This window comes from Drosophila kikkawai, chromosome X (assembly GCF_030179895.1).
Source record: "Drosophila kikkawai strain 14028-0561.14 chromosome X, DkikHiC1v2, whole genome shotgun sequence".
Taxonomy (NCBI): Eukaryota; Metazoa; Arthropoda; class Insecta; order Diptera; family Drosophilidae; genus Drosophila; species Drosophila kikkawai.
Window position 1 is genome coordinate 26,809,023 of NC_091733.1, and position 18,933 is coordinate 26,827,955.

At 38.4% G+C, this 18,933-nt stretch overlaps 2 protein-coding genes across 6 annotated transcripts in view; one reads left to right on the forward strand and one right to left on the reverse strand.

Moving 5' to 3' along the window:
• kek5 (kekkon 5) overlaps nucleotides 1–18,933 on the forward strand; it is a 164,590-nt gene that overhangs the window by 122,018 nt on the left and 23,639 nt on the right. For all 5 annotated transcript variants that reach the window (XR_011445513.1, XR_011445514.1, XM_070288124.1 and 2 more), the window contains one exon: nucleotides 4,855–4,984. The gene's annotated coding sequence lies outside the window, so the exon portion shown is untranslated. The remainder of the gene's footprint in view (nucleotides 1–4,854; nucleotides 4,985–18,933) is intronic.
• LOC108082906 (RING-box protein 1-like) lies at nucleotides 5,735–6,568 on the reverse strand. The gene is made up of 2 exons (XM_017178489.3): nucleotides 6,437–6,568; nucleotides 5,735–6,358 (listed from the first exon to the last, which is right to left on the reverse strand). The coding sequence occupies exon 2, from the start codon at nucleotides 6,354–6,356 to the stop codon at nucleotides 5,787–5,789; it is 570 nt and encodes a 189-aa protein (XP_017033978.1). The 5' UTR covers nucleotides 6,357–6,358; nucleotides 6,437–6,568; the 3' UTR covers nucleotides 5,735–5,786.

Sequence of the window (18,933 nt, forward strand, 5' to 3'; positions counted from 1 at the left end):
GACGATGGAGGGTTGGGCAACCGAGAGGCCATCAAGTGTTTTAATTAGCCCACCCAGGAGCACGATGACACGATGGGACCAGAACCAGGATCAAAACCAGGCTGGAGAAGAGGAGGAGGAGCTGGCCGCAAGGAAGGACCCAAGGACCCAAGGACCCAGGCAGCCAGGCAGCCAGACCGACCAACCGACCGACACCGCCTGTCGGTAATTTATGTTTTATTTATGCACAGACATTGCGGCCGCCGCCGCCAGAGCCGCCGCCAGAGCCCAGAGTCAAGTGGGTGAAGGAGGTCCTTTGGCAGGTTACGCGTTAATATGCAACACTGTCTAACTGATTGCACTGACGATGCCCGCTGATGTCCCTGCCGCCTCTGCCCCGTCTCTGACGGATTTCCCAGTCGGATTTCAGTAGGTGTTTTTGATCTGTTCCTGATCCTGTTTATTATTTATTATTACATCCCAAGGTGTGTGTGTCTGCCAAGAATAATTGCTTTGCCAGGGTATTTGCCAGCTTCTTAAATTTATTTAAATTAAATTAAGCTTGGAGTTTATTTAAGACTTGAAAATTAACTAGAGTTGAGAAGGTTATGAAGTGTGGATAATGAGGCTTGGAGAGTATTTAAGGTATAAGAATATAAAGAGAATTCAAAATGAAGTAATCAGATTTATTAACTTTATAAAAACCAAGACCAAACACTATTCCGAATTAAAATTTATGCATTTTTGGCTTAGACACAATCGATTTCATTCGGCTACCCGAATTTAGATTTCTTTCTCCTCTTAAAATATAAAATAGCATCCTATTTCTGAGATTTCTGGCTCACTACATAGAAAAATTGGCAAGGGGAATAACTATAACAACCTTTGCCTAGTGTGCGAAATGCGAAATTGATCCGCTTGGCGCGAACACTGGCGGCCATTGAACCAAGTGGTGGCCCAAAGAGGGGGATGCCGATGCCGCTCGGAAGCCCCCACAACGTTGGTTGGTCATAAATCAAGCTGCCGGCAGGAGGACGACGAGGACGAGGACATGTCCGCAGACATTGCGAAGCCCCCGCTAACTGAAAGGCTGTGGCAAATAAAATTGCTGGCAGCAGTGCTTGTGCTTGGTGCTTGCCGTTAAACAAACAGCTCTCTGGCCTAGCCGGCGATGCCTTAAATTTGCAACTTTAATTGCCTGCAACTCCCCCGAAAGCGAGCACATATCAAATTTATGAGCAGCAGGCCAATTTGCACAGCTTTCAAACTGTGAGCCGATTTCCGCCTAGTTTAGTCCGTGGAGCAAGTTGAAGTTGGATTGCCGGATGCCGAGAATGCAGCACACTCAACAAAATGCTAAAGAAGCCCCCCATTCACTCGGTACTCTCTACTCTGCTGTATATACATACATATGTACATATATCCTGCCTCGAAAAGTAGTTTATTCTATAAATTTCACTGCCTCTGCCTTCTGGTTTTGTACCCAAAAATGTCTAATTTATTGCAAAGTAAACGCGCAAAGGGTCCCAAAAATTACTTTTTGACCCTTGGAGGACCTCCAGCCGGAAAAATTAAAAACGCATAATTTGCGTAGCGCAACATTTTCTGGCTTTTGTCAAGAGCTTTTCGACTGGAACCTTAATTCTTTGAAGGTTTTTCCAAGGGTTTTCCTTTAAGGGGGGGTTCTGTTGAGAGAGAGAGAGAGAGTTTTGGTATTTTTAGCTACACATATTTATTATATGCTCGCCTTTTGATTGGGGTCCTTTGGTCCTCAAGGAATTTTCACATTTATATAATTATTTTTCGGAGGGAAACTTGGAATTTCCGCCTCGAAGAAATCGGGTTTGAAGACCTATTTTAAACCCAAAATTTAAATTTAAAAAATCTAAGAAATTTGGTAATATAAATAATAAAAATTATTAACATTTTTCAGAGGAAACTTAAAATTTTCGCTTCAAAGAAATTTTTATATATTAAAAGTTAGATGATTTCTAGGGTATTGGAATTAAAAAAAAAATCTAAGAAATTTGGTAATGATAATAAAAATAATTAAAACTGTTATTAAAAATATGATAAATGGTAAAAAATAAATAGTAATTACAATAATAATCCCAAATTATTAAAAATACTCTTAAAAGGCTGTCTAAAAAGTAAACAATATATTTTTTAATATGCCAAATTCAGTGTTAATTTATTTTTAAAATTATTTCAAATGTTATGTTCCTTTTGTTTACCTTTTCCGAATTTTTAAATTTTCTGTAATTATTTAATAATTATTTTTTAATAATTAACCCAAGATTTCTTTATCTGTGCTCTGCACTCAGCGTGTCACCCAATTTGTAAGCCGCATTAAAGTGCCTTTTGCCAAGAGTTAAAGAATCGGCTGCCGCCTAGGAAGAAGGTAGAACGGAACGGTAACGCCAACGTCAAGAGTTTTTGGCCCAGAGGACGAGAAGGATTTGGCACATCCCAAAAAGGGAGTGGGGCAAGGGAATGACTGTGTTGAAAACTGCAGCGAAAATTTGCATAAGCAATTACGGAGCGCTTTTCGTGCGGCGAAAACGGGGGGCGGCGGCGTTCAGCACAAACATTGTCGCTCCTCTCTCTGTCTGTCTGTCTGTCCAAGTCGGGGGAAAAGGTGAGGGTTGGATATAGGTAACACTGGGACTGGGTGGGAAGTGAACTTGGGCATCGACAGCGGCGACATCGTCGAGAGTCGTCGTCGTCGTCGTCGTCGTCGTCGCCAAGTGCCTGCCACAAAATTCGCAATGCATCAAAACACGAGGAATAAGAGGCGGAGAAAATGCAACTTTGTTGCCCCAAAGGTGTGCACCTAAGGGTGCTAAAGATGAAGATGCCGCCGCCAAGGAGCCGGCGGAGCAGGAACAGAAACGGAATAGGAGATTTCGAGAATACTTTAAAATGGAATCCAAACCCAGGACCAAACCCGAAACCCGCCTCTCTGTCCTGCTCCTGCTCCTGCTCCTGCTCCTGCCACTGATGAAATATGATCAAAGAACTTTTCCTGATGAGCTCACAGATTCAGTTGCTGATTTGCAAGCCAAATGCAATTCCACTCCGATAATCAAGTGCCGCGACGCCGGTGTGCACGACATCATTGTAAAGCGGCCTTAACTCGACACAAAGTTTAAATCTTGTTAGCAAATTATTTAAAACGTGTATATAAATGAGACCTTTTCCTTAATTATAGTGGTGGGATTTTTAGGGAAAGTTGGAATATTTAATATTTATAATTTATTTTTTTTAAATGAAAAGGAATCTTGGCTTGAAGAAAACTAGCCATCAGCATAGGTTTTTAGGAAAGCCTTAAGGCTTTATAAAAGGTTTAAAAATTCGAATAATTTATAATATTTACGAACAACATTAATAATTATTTTATTTATTATATTTTTAAGCTAAACAAAAATCTAACCAAAGAAACTTTAAATATTAAAATCTTAAAAAAATATCTAAAATATGCTTCTTCAAATTTTAAATTTAAATTTTATATTTAAAATAAAACTTTGTAGACTCTCTATAATATTTATAATATAACCTCACTAAAAGCTTAACCAAAAAAATAAAAAATCGGAATTTTTAAATTAGGTTCTATAATTTTTAACATTAAAATAAGTAAAACCATTTGATATTAAATATAAATATTAAATTAAAATATTAAAAATAAATAAAAACATTTGATATTAAATATAAATATTAAATTAAAATATTAAAAATAAATAAAACTATTTTATATTACATATAAATATTAATTTAAAATATTAAAAATAAATAAAACAATTTTATATTAAATATAAATATTAAAAATAAAAAAAATTTAATTGATTTTAAATATAAATAAACATTTAAAATATTAAAAAAATATATAAAATATGCTTCTTAAAATTTTAGATTTAAATTTCATATTTAAAATAAAACTACATTTCATATACATACGTAAACTATAATATTTACAATATAACAGCTGTTTTTGGGGCTTCCTTGGGGCTCGTTTTGGCCAAGGAAAACACCGCTTACGTGCAGAACTGTGAAAATAAATATATATGTACGTATGTGTGTTTGAATCTTGATACCGCCTTTTAAGTGGAATTGCGAATTATATATATACATATATGTGTGTGTGTGTGTTTTGCTTTTGATTTAATAATAGGTTAGTTCCCAGCGAGGGTAGGGATACGTACGTAGCTAGGCGGGGTTGGTTTTCGTTGGCGATTTCTGCACCGCACACACACACAGACACACTGACCAAATAAAATAAAATATAGTAGGTAGCTGTTGTTGTTGTTGTTGTTGTTGTTGTTGTTGTGGCCTTTGTTGTTGCCCATGACAATGCATTTCTGGCTGTTGCATTTTGCCATATGTAGCAGATGTTGCCGTGACCGTTGCAGCTGCCACAGCACCACCTTCTCTCCTCCTGCTTCTTCTGCTCCTCTCCACAACCCAACATCCCCTGTGTACCCTTGGTACCCCTGGCAGCTGCGAAATTGTTCGCTGAATTCTCGCATTTTGCATTGAAACGATACCCAACATATATGAATACATATAAATCCTATCCATACCGACAGTTGAGCACGAGGCACATCCATACACACATCGGAATACAGCCGAAATAGCTCTCTAAAGTGAATCCTCATGGAGTCAGGTGCCGCCCCCCCCCGCTCCCATCTCTCTATCACCCCTCTAATGCTCTCGATTAGGTGTCTAATGAGCGGTTATTAACACTTGATGGCTGCCAGAGCACTTGGCAATGCAGTGAGTTTCCCCCCGTTCAACACTTGAACTGCTGCTAATCAGAATATTACCATTACCTGTGGCATGATTACCAAGTTACTTACTTTTTTTTTTGCTCTTTTTCAGGCTGCCATCGTCAGCGAAAGATCAGAAGTCCTCAACCAAACCCAACTACGATTTACGTAGATCAGGAATTGAAGGATCTAAGAGCTATAGGAGGTGCTACTACAGAATTTTGTATTCTTAGAGGAAACTGGTAAGTTTTGTGATTTAAATTATATTTTTTAAAGGGTATTAGCAGGGGTTTATTATATAATAAATTCTTATGGCGTTATTCATCTTAATACTTGCATCACAATACCCAAAAAAAAAAAGCAAAGACAATCTACAAGATGCATAACTGGCATCCTTTTTGTTCTCTGGTCTTTGCTTACTAAAGAAGTTAAAAAACTTCCTTACAAAACTTAGTTTTTCACCAAATTTTCAAACAGTTTTCCATAGAATACATATCGATGCCAAGAGCCCATGGGCTTTTGCTATACCCAGAGTTGCACTAAGTTTGTTTCCAAAAATGTTTGCCTTTTGCCTTCGGGTCACACCAACTACACAACTTAGCTGCCAGCTCTTCTTGGCTCTTAATTGCACACGAAAGAAACCACAAAAAAATAAAAAAAAAATAGAAAATAAAAAAGAATTTGAAAATGAAAAAATTAAACAGAAGTTTTCTACGAATTTCCAAAAGGCCTGAACCTAATTCTCTTAAAACTTCAATCATGAACGGACCGGCCTTGCCTCCCTCCTTTCCTCAATGGTTTCCCCAATTTATAATATTCGATGTTGCTGGGGAAATTAATTCATGGCCCCGGGCCAGTGCCACACAACGGAAGCTAAGCCGGAAGTGGAAGCGTGGCAAAGAAGGCAAAGGAGAGCCGGGGATCAAGAGCAGGAACAAGGAGTAAAAACCACAGCTGGTCAGATTCTAGGGGGGGGGGGAGGTTTAGGGGTGTTGGGTAAAGAAATTCAAAAAACGTTTATTGGCAAAGAAATGGAAGCCATGTCTAGCGACCATACCTCTGGAACTCCCAGTCACGGTTGTCCAACGGACAGACGTGGCGCGTCTTGAGCCAACGCGAAATGCAATGAAAGTGGAAGGCATGATTGCAGGCACCCCAGGCCACGGTGCACTCGTCGTAGGAGTTGACATTCGGATTCGCCTGGCATTCGATGCACAAATCCATGATCGGGTTGCGGCAAATGGCGCAGTTGTTGACATTAATGTCCCAGGCCCATACGGCTACAGCATTCCATTTTTTGATCTGGAACCGGTTACGATTGCGCTGCTGGCAATTGGTGCTAGTCGTGGGCAGGTCATCCGGATCTATAGACATCTTGGTTGCCAACTTCTGCTCCTCCTGCTTCTCCTTCTCCCCCTTCTCCTCCTTCTCCTCCTTCTTTTCGCCTTCATTTGCAACTTTGGTATCGATCTCGTGCTCCTCTAGTGTCATGGCCTTAACCATGGTTGCTGCTTCATCAACATCATCATCATCGTCCTCGTCGTCGTCTCCCTCATATGTCTCCTCGGAGTCATCATCGATCACGTAGAGCTCTGCCTCGTTCAAGTTGTCCATATCTGCGCTTTGACTCAAATTTATAGTGACTGATTTTGTTCTACTTATATATATATTTTTTTTTTTAGGTGTAAACTTGCCTAAATAAGCGAAATATTGAAATCGAAATCACGTCTGTTCAGGGAGTTGTCCGAAAGTAAAAGGTACTAACTGAAAAATGGAATATAACTATATGACATTTGACATTAACTGAAGGTATTTTCAAGGTCCACTAGATGGGGGAAAATTTGAATATAAAGAAAGAAATTTTTGAAAGGTTGAAAATATTTTTAAATTTAATATTTCTATTTTAATAGGGTTTCACTTTTTTTAAAAAGCTTAAACAATTTTTGTAATTTAATATTTTTAATGTCATTAAATTGATTTAATTTAGGCGTTTCACTTTCTTTTTTAAAAGGCTTAAAATATTTGTAAATCAAATATTTCTAGTTTATTAGGGTTTCCTCTTTCAATTTTAAAGCCTTAAATTGTATTTTTATTTTTTTTTATTTAATATTTCTAATTTTTTAAATTAGAAAATAGTAAACTAAATATTTCTTATTTAAAAGAGCTTTCATTCTCCTTTTTTAAAGGCTTCAAATATTTCTAAATTTAACATTTCTAATTTAATAGGGTTTTAAAATATTTTTAAAAAATATTTAACCCTTTAAGAACTTCCTTCCTCAGAACTTTCTTTCTCTGTACACACACACACACTCGTCCCTGGGCAAATATATTTCATGGGTATCCGAAAACAATTGCCAAGGCAAAGAGTTGCCAAGGTCGGGGCCTAAATTACGCTCATTTACAGATTCATTTGACCGACACGCCATTGTTGGTGCTTGTTGCTGCCACTGCTGCTGCTGCTGCTGCTGCTGTGGAGAGCGTGGCATGCATTCCAAATAAGTTCATTACGGGGAATGTTTACCCTTTCGGCAGAGAAGGCAAACACCCCAATAGGACCCCTTTTTTTTGGGGTGGGCTAGTAGGGTAAGGCCTGTGAATTTTCGGCATTTTATTAGTATATTAATTTGCTCGGAGCTACACACACACACAACAGAGAGATACAGGAGCAGGAGCAGGCGCCGTCGGAAACACTATTTCCGGCATTAAATTGCCTCCCACCAACACTGGCACCTCCCTGTAATAGGAGGGGGGGTGTTGGGTTCTTGGCCTGGCAGGACATACGACAACTGCCAAGGGTTCAAGTGCGATCCGAAATCGAAATCGATGCCAATGTGGACTGCTTTCGCTTGTTTATTTGTTCCTTCGTTTTTTTTTTTTTGGGTTTCTTTGCTACGCCCTCAAACAAATGCAAACAAAACAGGTAACGGAGGAGGCCTGCTTTTTTTTTTTTTTTTGGTAATACACTTGAAGAAATAACTATGAATTTAGGGTATTTTTTAGGCATGGTAATAAAAGGATATATACATGAAAAAGTAATTGTATTAAATGATATATTAGGTTAGCTTATATTATGTTTTTTTTGGGGTTTAAATATTCTGAAATCAATTTTTTTTAAGAAATTATAACTTTTCTCTTTTAAAATATTTTTAAAAATATTTTTTAAAATATTTAATAATCTTTTACCACAAAATCTTGAAGATTTAATAATCTAAAATCAATTTTTTTGAATTTCATTTAAAGAAATTATAACTGAACTCTTTTAAAATATTTTTAAAAATATTTTAAAAGATTTTACCACAAAATCTTCAAGGTTTAATACATTTCTATTGGTAACTTGGGCGGCATTATTTCTTTGTCATATATAAATATATTTTTTAGGGATTGTCCTTAGATTAGGTGCCTTCCCCAGCCCATGATTTGCTTGTTTTTTTTTTTTTTTGTTCTTCCTACAAATAGACCCACGCCAAAGCATAATCTCATTGTGTGTGTGTGTGTGTGTGTGTGGTGTGTGTGGTATGTGCCCCGTTTCCATTTACGTTTTCGCTTCCATTTTACTTATCAGAGAATGGAAATCTGAACTAGACCTCATGAGAAATTGTTTGGCGATAGTTAATGCATAATTTATTCGAGCATTCGCGCGTGGGTACAAGGATGGACGGGGGGGGTAACAGGATACACAGGGTAGAGATTTTCCCGGGGCTAAGGGGGCGGTCGTGCTGTGTGTGTGTGTGTGGTACAATATTGGAAAACGCGATGGTGTAATTGAGCATTTTTATGGTCGCTTGACAGATAATTGTGACTCGAAAGGAGAGTACAGAAGGACGGGGGGGTCTTTGGTTGTTAATTTGTTTGCCACGCACGTGCCGAGCGCATTGTCCGAGAGATTTACACCGAAAAGCATTTATCGTAATGACTACGTATCCCCTTACCACCCCCCCTCCCAGCCCTTTTTGTGTAAAATGTACATGTGTGTGAATCTAAATCAGGCAGGAGGCACCCACCCTCTCAAATTTTCTTTAAAATTTAATTCAAAAGCTTGGATATTTCATTTAAAAACAGGTCTATTAACTTGGCTTCAGAGCCTGAAAAAGCTTTAAACTATTTTCCACAAAAAAAAAAAAAAACAAAAAATGTATTAAAAGAAAAATACATATTTCGGACACTTTGTTGGGGCTTTTCGGTTGTAATTCCCTTTATTTTACACATTGTTGTTTATAGAATCGCTTGCCGGGCACTCCAGCAAAGCACCCAATCCCTTGTAACTTTGTTTTCAATTCCATATAAACAGGAAGGACTTTTCTGAACAACAACAATGAAGGCGCATAGTCCTAGTTGAGCTCCAGAAAGGCAGGCACCAGGCTCCAGGCACCAGGCGCCAGGCTTCAGGCTCCAGTAGGAGGAGACTGGCGGCAACTGAACGTCCTTGGCCGTAATATAATTTCAGGCATGAATGAATAATGGTCCAGTAGCTTGGGCAAGAGATCATCCCTTGCCAGAAACAAAACGCACAAAAAAAAAATACAACAACAACACAAAAAATGCCAAACAGGTGTAAAAATTGTTAAGAGAGAAACAAATGGAGGCCGCGACCCATTCTGGCCCCCAAAGGTGACCCAGTCTCTGACCCCCAGCGACCTGCTTTTCACTTAAAATTATTAAATTCCGACACAGCGATTAAAAAGTACAACAAAGGCAGACGACGAGTCCCCGGGACTGGACCCAAAAAAAAAAAAAAGTGGCCAAGTAATAATGTTACAGCAGGGAGCTGGGAAAGTTAAAATGGAATTGGACAGAGGGAAAGGCGAATCTCACACTTTGCCTTCCGCTTTTCCGCTCTTCCGCCCTGACACATTCTGGGGGGTGGGGGGGGAGGACCTGATTCTGAATCTGGAGCTCATCCCGGGGTTGTGGGGCCACGCGATTCCACAGAAACAACAGGGCCGGAAGAGGAGAGCACTGAAATAACAAAAGCCTGGCTGCAAACGCCATTGAAAAACGGTTTCCTAGGCCAGACTTGACCATTCCCTTGCCCATACTCGGGTCCCACATCCCTTGTACCCACATCCCTTGTACCCACATCCCTTGTACCCACATCCCTTGTACCCACATCCCTTGTCCCCACATCCCTTGTCTCCCTGCTGTCAGCAATGGGCCTCCTTTTTTTTTTTTTTGCAGTTCCTCTCAAGGGGGGACTGCAGATGCTCCGCTGAGTGGCTGAGCCCCCCAGCTCAGCGATGTCAAAACTGATTGTCCCGCACGGTTTCGGATCTCCTCGGGGTTCGGGTTTCGGGCGGGGCCCCAGCATCAGCATCAGCATCGGTGGGGATTACGAGGCGGATGTTGGATGTAGAATGTCGCTGGCCGAAGTGAACCGAAAGGGTAACAATGTCCAAATCTCTGGAACACTAAAGACACGGCTTTGCTTTCGCCTATTAAAGTATATATCTCACCATGAGTCCACCCCGATCTAGGCCGATATAAAGTGCGCAAATTGGTATTGATGCCACGGGGCGTAGCAATCAAAAGGCACTCACTCTGCCTTTTTGCGAATGTGACAAAAAGTTCTCAAAAGTTAAAACGTCAATTCGCATAATACAATCCCCCTTTGTTTCGCCATTTGTCAGGGTTATTTTGGAGCCAAATGCACTTGAAATAAAATTGTTAGCTTTCGATGAAGTAAAGAAAACTCAGTGTTGAATTATTTTCGAGGTTACAGAGAGATTTTTTTTTGTAAAAATCAGGAACCCTAATCATTGTAATTTTTATTTTAAAAAGTCTTGTGAAATAGACTACACAATAATTATTTTTTTTTATCATTAATAATATTTATTTAAAATTGGGTAATAATTTTTGTTTTATATTAAACAATATAAATTATAATAAATATAATATAAAATATGAAATTATTACCCAATTTTAACAAAATATATAATTCATTGATACTTAGTATTTAAGATCAATAAATTATAAATATAAAAAAATATACAATAAAAAATAATATAATATAATAAATAATAATAAAAATTTTATAATAAATAAAATATAAAAAATATATATATAAAATATAAATTTAAATTATAAAAATATAAATTTAAATTATAAAAATATAAATTTAAATTATAAAAATATAAATTTAAATTATAAAAATATAATTCAATGATAATTCAGATCAAAATATCATTTAAAAGTACTTTGAATTTTAGATACCTTTTGTTTTTGTTCCAAAAAGTATGCTACATAATATAGTGATGAAAACATCAAGTGAGAGGAATTCTGGATGTTTGCCAGATAATAGTGTTTATTTATTTTTTCTAATTTTTACAGCATATGTAAAGAATTAAATAAAAGCAGAGCTTATTATTTTATTTTTATCATATATTTCTTTTATTAAAATAATGAGTTATTAGCTTTTGATATATGGGCTCCTTATGACAGGGTATTCCCCCTTGTGGTGGCACTTTTTCTTTGCTATCCCTGTCTATCCCCCTCTCCCACCTCTTTCCCTCTTACTTCCCTCTTACTTCTCTATTTTCTTTGCTCTCTCTATCTGTGTCTGTTGTTTGGCTCACTTTCTCCCCCTCTTTCGCCCGCCTTTGACTTTGGCTTTTGGCGACGTCGACTGGCGTCGTTGTGGCTTGGCTTGGCTTTCTTGTTGCTGCCGCGCCATGTTGCAATGTTCATCATTGGCGGTGTTGCGGGCCAGCAGTTGCTGTTGCCTGTGTTGTTATTGCATTTGTTGCTATTATTGTTATTGGTTTATCTGTCTGCGTTTCGGTGCAACGGTTTTATCGTTGCGCCTTGCAGGGTGCAGTTGTTGCCTTTGCCATTGCCATTGCATTTAATTTTCATTATTTTAGACAAAGCTCTTTGTCTGTTTGGCTCAACCGCTCTATCCGTATATACATACATACCATATATATCCCTCAAGCCCCTTCCCGCAGCTGCTGCAGCTGCTGCTGCTGTTGTTTGTTGTTTGGAAATGTATCGATAATTTGTCAACTTGAATTACAGAAATGGAGTATTAGGTTGCCATGGCGAAGTACACAAAAGCATTGTTTATAAGACAAATGTATGTGTGTGTCTCTGTGCACCCTGCTGGGATTATCTTTAGCTGGATCTGACTTCAGTTGTATTATATGTAATTTATCAAAACTTAAATTCAATTCAAGTTGGCCCAAAGCATTGAGCACAAACCCATAGAGTGAATCAAATAGAGATAAAAGTTTCAAGTCTGCTGATTAAGAATATTCGTATAAACTTTATGGATTTATAAATGCTTTGCCAAAAAAAATGCAAAAAAAAAGAAAGAAACTCAATATACCCCGGACTATAGTCCGCGAGTTTCGGGCATAAAAAGCGTGCTCCCAAAAAAAAGCAAAAAGCAGGAACGCCGGAAAGCGGGAACGCGAGGTGTGGCTGTGAAAGGAATGGAATAAAACAAAAAAAAAAAAATCACAAAAAACGCAAAACCAAATGCGAAAGCAGAAAAGTTTTCAGCACACAAATGGAATTCCCCAAACAGTTTTGGGGGTATATAAATCTAAATGAGCTTAGTGTGTGTAACGGCTCTGGCAAAATAGATTTATTGTTTGATTGTGCAGCAGCAGCAGCAGCAGTCCCAGTCCCAGTCCCAGCCATCGCGCCCAATCTCTGCTCCTCTGAGCCCCCGCCATGCCCATTCCCCTCGGTGTTGAGCTCCGTAAGGCCCCAAAGCCTGTCGATTTTATGAATTTTATTTCGGTTTCGAAACCATAAAACATTCAAATAAGCATCGCGTTACCCTGCCCCCCAACTTGCACCTTCTATCCGAGCTCCCCCAAAAAAACCATTCCGAGCCGAGCCGAGTCGAGCCCGTGCGGTGTCCGTGTAACAAATTTGTGCGATTTTGGTGAGAATTGATTTTTTTATGATTAAAAAAGCCAACATAAATTTTTCAATGCCGCTTCCCCGCCCCCTTTACTTCAATCGGCATTTATTACAATTTCGCAATTGTTCAAGTGAGGAAAACAATAAAACAATTCAGCTAAAATCCATAAAAAGGGGCAAGGTTTCGACCAAAGGGATACCCTGTGCTCTAAGATATTTCTTGTAATAATCCTTAGAAATATCGATAATTTTAAACATTTTTCTAAGACCCTTGTGAACAATTTTAGTGCTATATTACGATTATTTTAGATACTACTTTTTATAGATCAGCTAAAACAATGTTATTTTGTTTGAATTTTAAGTTTTGGAAATCGTTTTTGAGACATTTTTTGATAATATATCGATAAACTTTAACTGCCAATCATAATTTTCGATAATTATTATTGAACTATAAGAAGTGAAATTTTTCTCGAATTATATAATAGAAAAAGTAAAAAAGTAAAAGGGTTTTTGACATTCCTCGATAATTAATCGATGTTGTAAGAGATATCTTTCGATAACAATTTTTATATTTCTTAAAAAACGATTTAAGAAAAAATCGCTAAGAGTTGGTAACTTGAATACAGGGCATCCCACTATCGTAACACTCGACTAAAGGGTGGCTTTTTTTTTTTTTTTGTATTCTGTTTTATGTATCGAGTGTTATTCAACCGATTTAGCTGGGGCTCTGACTAATCACACAGAGTCGTCGTCACACAGATCTGGGAGATGGGATTAGAAATTCGAGTGGCGGGCGTGTGTGGGATGCCGTACATTAAATTTATTTATATGTCAGCTTTCGCGCTCGAAGCCACTTTATTCGAATTTTCAGTGACGCACCGCTGGGTACCCGCCGCTCTTCCTTCGTCGCCCTTTAATTAGCAAGTGCCCTAAAATCTGCTAGTGAAGTTTCACGGAAAGTAATTAACATGTCATTTTGGTTTGCCCATAAAACACATCATAGCACACCCCACACCGCACACTCCACACATTCCAGCACAACACACAGATACATTTGTATATATAAAAACATATAGTCGCGTTGTGTTTCGTTTTTCAGTGTTTAAAAAAAAAAAAGGGGAGGGAGTCGAGCGAAATTCCGTTAAATAGTTGCTTTAATGAAATTTTCTGCATTTTAATGGCTAAAATATGTAAGAAATCAAAACATGCCACACACAAGAAACCAGGCTGTGGCAAGTTGACCAAAACAACAACAACACCAATAATGTGGACTTGGAGCCACTCATGCATCCGCAACAACGGCCACCACCACCACCGCAAAAAGCTAGTATAAAGTCGTAAAAAGTCTTCTTTATCCATAACAACACTATAACAAAGTGGAGAGAGAGAGAGTGAGTGAGCTAGGAAAATCACGCCCACAAAAAATAGAGTAGAAAATATGCACTGAAAAATCACCGCAGTCAAGTAAGGCAAATAAGAAAATATGGCAAAGTGTGAAGTATTTTTACCTAGCACTGAAACAGTCTTCATGATAAATCTCATTACTCCTAGTACTTATCCCAGCCAAGAGGAGCAACTAGAGTGGTGACGACATACCACCAGTATGCACTGTAAATAAAAATTGTTATCTTTTAGATAATATAAAGATTAAATGTAGATAACATGAGGATATAATCAAAGAAATCTCTGGATTTGATGTTTTATTAGCATTTTTCTTTAAAGTACTATTTTTTAGGGATAAATTTCCAAAATAAAAAAATGTTATTTATGGTAAAAGCATGGAAAAGTGTTTATATAATACACAACTGTACTTTTTCTCAGCATATAACTGACTAAGCATAGTAAAGTTCAAGCAAAATTCTTTACAAAAATATGAATAATTATTAGAAGAAATATATGTATATTGATACTACATATAGAGATACCATTTAAATGACCTAAAGAAAACCTGTAAATACCGCACACAACATACATTTCCACACAAAATTATCAAGTTCAGATTATTTAAATTCAAACTCCCAAATTCCCATTGATATTTACCCATTTAATAATACATAACCCTGTGCATTCTATAAAATATTATTTTCTTAATGATACTATTAATTTGTAATGCCACAAGATTTACAAAAATAAAAAAAAAATAACCCGGATGCGAAGCCAAATTCAATGGAGTCTCACCTGCACCCTGTACCTTTTGTGCCGCCGCATTTGCATTTAAGCAACCAGCGGGTTGGGATGGTGTATCATCATCCAGTGGGATACTTAAACGAAATCCCATTGTGCTTGATTTTAGCACCTGCTTTTCTTCTTAGTGTGCACAACTCGGCATGGTCCTGGTCCTGCCCAGTAGTGGCAGCCGCCTGGTGGACCCCAGACCCGTACCCTTTTTTCCTTTCCACCGTACTTGGCATGGCTAATGAGTTTCGCTCCACTTTTGCACTGGGAACTCTGTCCCTTTCTCACTACCTCGGTCCCTCTCTTTCGCTCACTCTATCTTCCTTCTCTTTCTCTTTCTCTAGCTCTCTCTCTTTCTTTCTCTGGGCTGAGGCTCTCTTGATGGCACTTTGCATGCAAATTGCGCTCGATTTGCATACTTTTTGCATGCACTGGGATGCATATGCATGCGCGTGCGGATATATGTACATATATATATATATATATATGTACATATATGTCATATATATATATGTATGATATGTATGATATGTATGAATGTATGAATGTGTGTGTTTGGCACATTATGCGTGGCCAGGCACTTCTGAAGCATTGTCTGAGTGTGACTGTGTTGGGGCCCCCATCCTCGATGTCTTTTATTAAGACGCCTACACACATCCCTGTTATATAGTACTATATATATATATACATATAGAACATATATCACAGCCTCACGACTCGCTGAAATCAAATGAACTCTAATGTTGGCGAATCAAAAATAAACAGGCAAACAATGAATAGTAGTATTCCCACCTGAACGTTCTATTCACATTTCAATGTGATTTCAGGTTATTATTTGGTTACTTTCTGGAACAGGGAACTTTGAGAGATCACAAGTACTTTTTAATTAAGCAAGAAAATGCTATATTTTCACCTTAGAAAACTTTTTTATTTAGTATCTTGTAAGCTTACAATAAATATTGATTTCATTTATTTATTTTCACACAAAACATTTAGCTTGAGCCACAGCTTTTAATACCTTTTGAAATGTGTGTGTTTACCTACTAGATAAAAACTGTAAGCAGCTGTCTATATATTGATTTTAATCACATGTGCGAGTCCATACCAATGTTAATCCTCTTATCAATTTTTGGCCTGTGTATTGATGATGCATGGAAAGAAGGGTTCAATGGCTTAGTTTCCTTTTGGGTTATCTGACCGACCACAGACAGAGATTAAGAGGAGACTCCTTACAGATGATTGAGCAGTCAAAGTCAATCAGTCTCTTTGGCTTTGACAATTCCTACGTGTTTTCGAGGGGCGGGACCCCCAGCGACGTGTCTGAGCATTCTTCCACTCCACTTATCTCACTCACTCTCTCTGGCTCTGGCTCTCTCTGGCTGTGTCAACTCATTAGGGGCACAAGTGGCATGGACTTGGTTGCATATTGAACGGATTGCCTGTAAACAAAGCCTCTGCCTTGTTACAGGCCACCCATACTATCACCGGGTATCATGCCCCAGCATCTTTCGCCCACAAATACGCAGCAATACGCGCACGGAAACTATTACGACTTGGCAGGCTGTTAGTTGCACATGACGCCATTCTACTAGGCCGCAATCAGACTGACATCGAAAGCTCCAGCTATGACTGCACCGAAAACAAAATAAATGATATTACCAGAGAGATCTTGAGAGAAGTCTATAGATATTAGAGCTCCTCTAAGAGCATTTAAAGAGAACCCTTTGAAGATATTTTTAAATATTTACAGAAACTAACCTAGACCCCAATTTGTATCATCTTCCTTCCAGTATGGTTTGTCTAGTACTTTTTTTTAATGACCTTTAAACCCTTTTTAGGGACACCACACAATAGTTGACCTTTTGCTTTTTAACGTGTATGCCAATGCTAACGATTTTGGTTTGCTGCCTAATTGCTGTGCCCATCCATCTGTGGCCAAAAGCTGTTTTTGTGCTTCAGCCCTAGATGAGTTCAAGGGTATTATGTATTTAAGCCAAGAGAAAGGAGACATTTGAACAAAATTCAAAGTACTACAACATGTAATTATAATTAATTTAGGTTTTTTTTTTAACTAAAACCTAAAAGCTGGGTTTAAAAGTAACCTTTACAACTCTTTTTAAAAACCTAAGGGTCTAAGAGTAACCTTTACATCTCTTTTTAAAAACCTAAGGGTCTAAGGGTAACCTTTTAACGAATTTTCAAAAACCTAAGGGTCTAAGGGTAACCTTTTAACGAATTTTTAAAAACAAGGGTCTTAAAGTTGGTTTTAAAACCATTTCTAAAATACATAAGGATCTAAAAGTAATTTTTAAAAGTAAATATAAATATCATATAGGTTTCAGAATAACCTTTAAAAATGATTTCTCAAAAGATATATTCCTTTTCCTATATTAAATATCATTCAGTTAAGTCAAGTGTAGCTTTATTAGTTGTTACAACTCGGATTTGTATCCTTCAGTTGCTCATTTCGGTGGGAAATCATAATGTTTGGCCCTGCCTCCCCGCCAAGTTGTCTGGGGCCTTTCAGTATTTACGGGATTCGTGCTCGTTAGTTTTGCCCAACCCCCCTCCATGTGGGGGATGAAAACTTTCCCTGCGCTTTATAAGTATTCTATGATTTGCACAATACATCAGCTCTGGCCCATCGTGAGTGCCTTCAGCTTTCAGTTTTGCGTTCCGAGTCCTAGAGTCCTGACGAGGACAACAAACTGCAGTCACTTTGTGCTTGTGCGAGTGCGAGTGCGAGTGGCAGTAAACTTTCGCAAACTGCTCGCATTGAAACTGGGTGCTTCCTTGACTGGCCTAGCCTGGCCTGCCAAAGTTTGCTCAAAGTCGGCTCCAACATTTATTCAGCACTGAAGCAATTGAGAAACATAGAGACCCCGAGACCCGTAGAGAAACAGGAAACTTTTGGCGCCAGCTTAGCGGCATTCAACTTTCAGGTTCTCCTCCTTTTTGGCATGACTCTCAAGCGCGGCGCTCATTTGTTGCTGCTGCTGCATTGAGAAGCGGTCCAAATGCGGTAAATGCACGGGAGAAAATGATGTAGAAAATATTTAAAATGTATAAAATATTTAATATTTATAACTAGAATATTAAACTATAATTAATGAAGCTAAAGCAGCTTCTGTTGAGATTCAGAAAGGCTTTGAAATGCTTCAATTTAAGCCTAGAATCCTTAGCTTATTACTAGCTTATTATGTCCCCCTAGAGACCCTGCCAAGCTTAGGTTTATTTCATTTTTCTCGATGTGTAATGATGGGTTGAAAAGCATAAAGTCGCCGGGCAGACAAAGATACCTTCTCCCAACCCAAAACACTTCTTCTCCAACCGCGCTCTGCCATCTTGGAGGCGCTGTGCTACGTCTGCTATGCTTCGTCGTCGTCGTCGTCGTCGTCGTCGTCTCTGTGCCTACAAACATGGCATATGGTAATGCATATGTACATAAATTTTGTTGCATTTCGAGTGCTGCGCACTTGTTTGGCTCGGAAAACTGGCTCAGTTGGGTACGTTGGAACGTTTGGACTTTGTGCCCACTCGCAGGAAGACAAACAGAGAGATGCTGCTGCTGGTTCACACACACACACATCACTTCACTCCACTCCACTCCACTTCACTTCACTTGGCAAGTGCAAGTTGCATTGCTCAGGGGTTGCTCAGGCGGGCTAGTTGTCGTGCATGTAAATCAAGCCGAATTTGTCTATTACAATCCCATCCGAGTCAGAGTCCAAGGCTGACTACCCGCAGCGAAGCAATATGTAGCCGTAAATCGAGGCTGAAGCGGCGGCATCTGCTCCGGAGTTCAAGTTGACGGATGGTAGGGAAATGCCAGGAGGAGGGAATGCTTCTTCGAAATGCTTGAGAATGTCTCTGAGGGTGACGGAGAGTGCTCTTCACTGGCCGCAGGGTCAAAACTAAAAGTCACTAAAGTTATTGCCGACCATTTGGTATTGACTTTGGGATATATAAAGTCAGGTTGTTGGGTGTCAGAGTGTTGGGTTAATTCAAGGACCTAAAGGAAGGTGGAAGAGGCAGAAAAGCATATGAAATTTATTTTGAATATATATAAAAAATATATAAAATATATAAAAATATAAAAAGATATATAAAATCTATATAACAATATATAAAAATGTATAAAAATGTTTAA

Bases quoted from the DNA above. Each gene is read 5' to 3' on its own strand.
- LOC108082906 (XM_017178489.3), bottom strand. From the start codon at position 6,356: ATGGACAACTTGAACGAGGCAGAGCTCTACGTGATCGATGATGACTCC.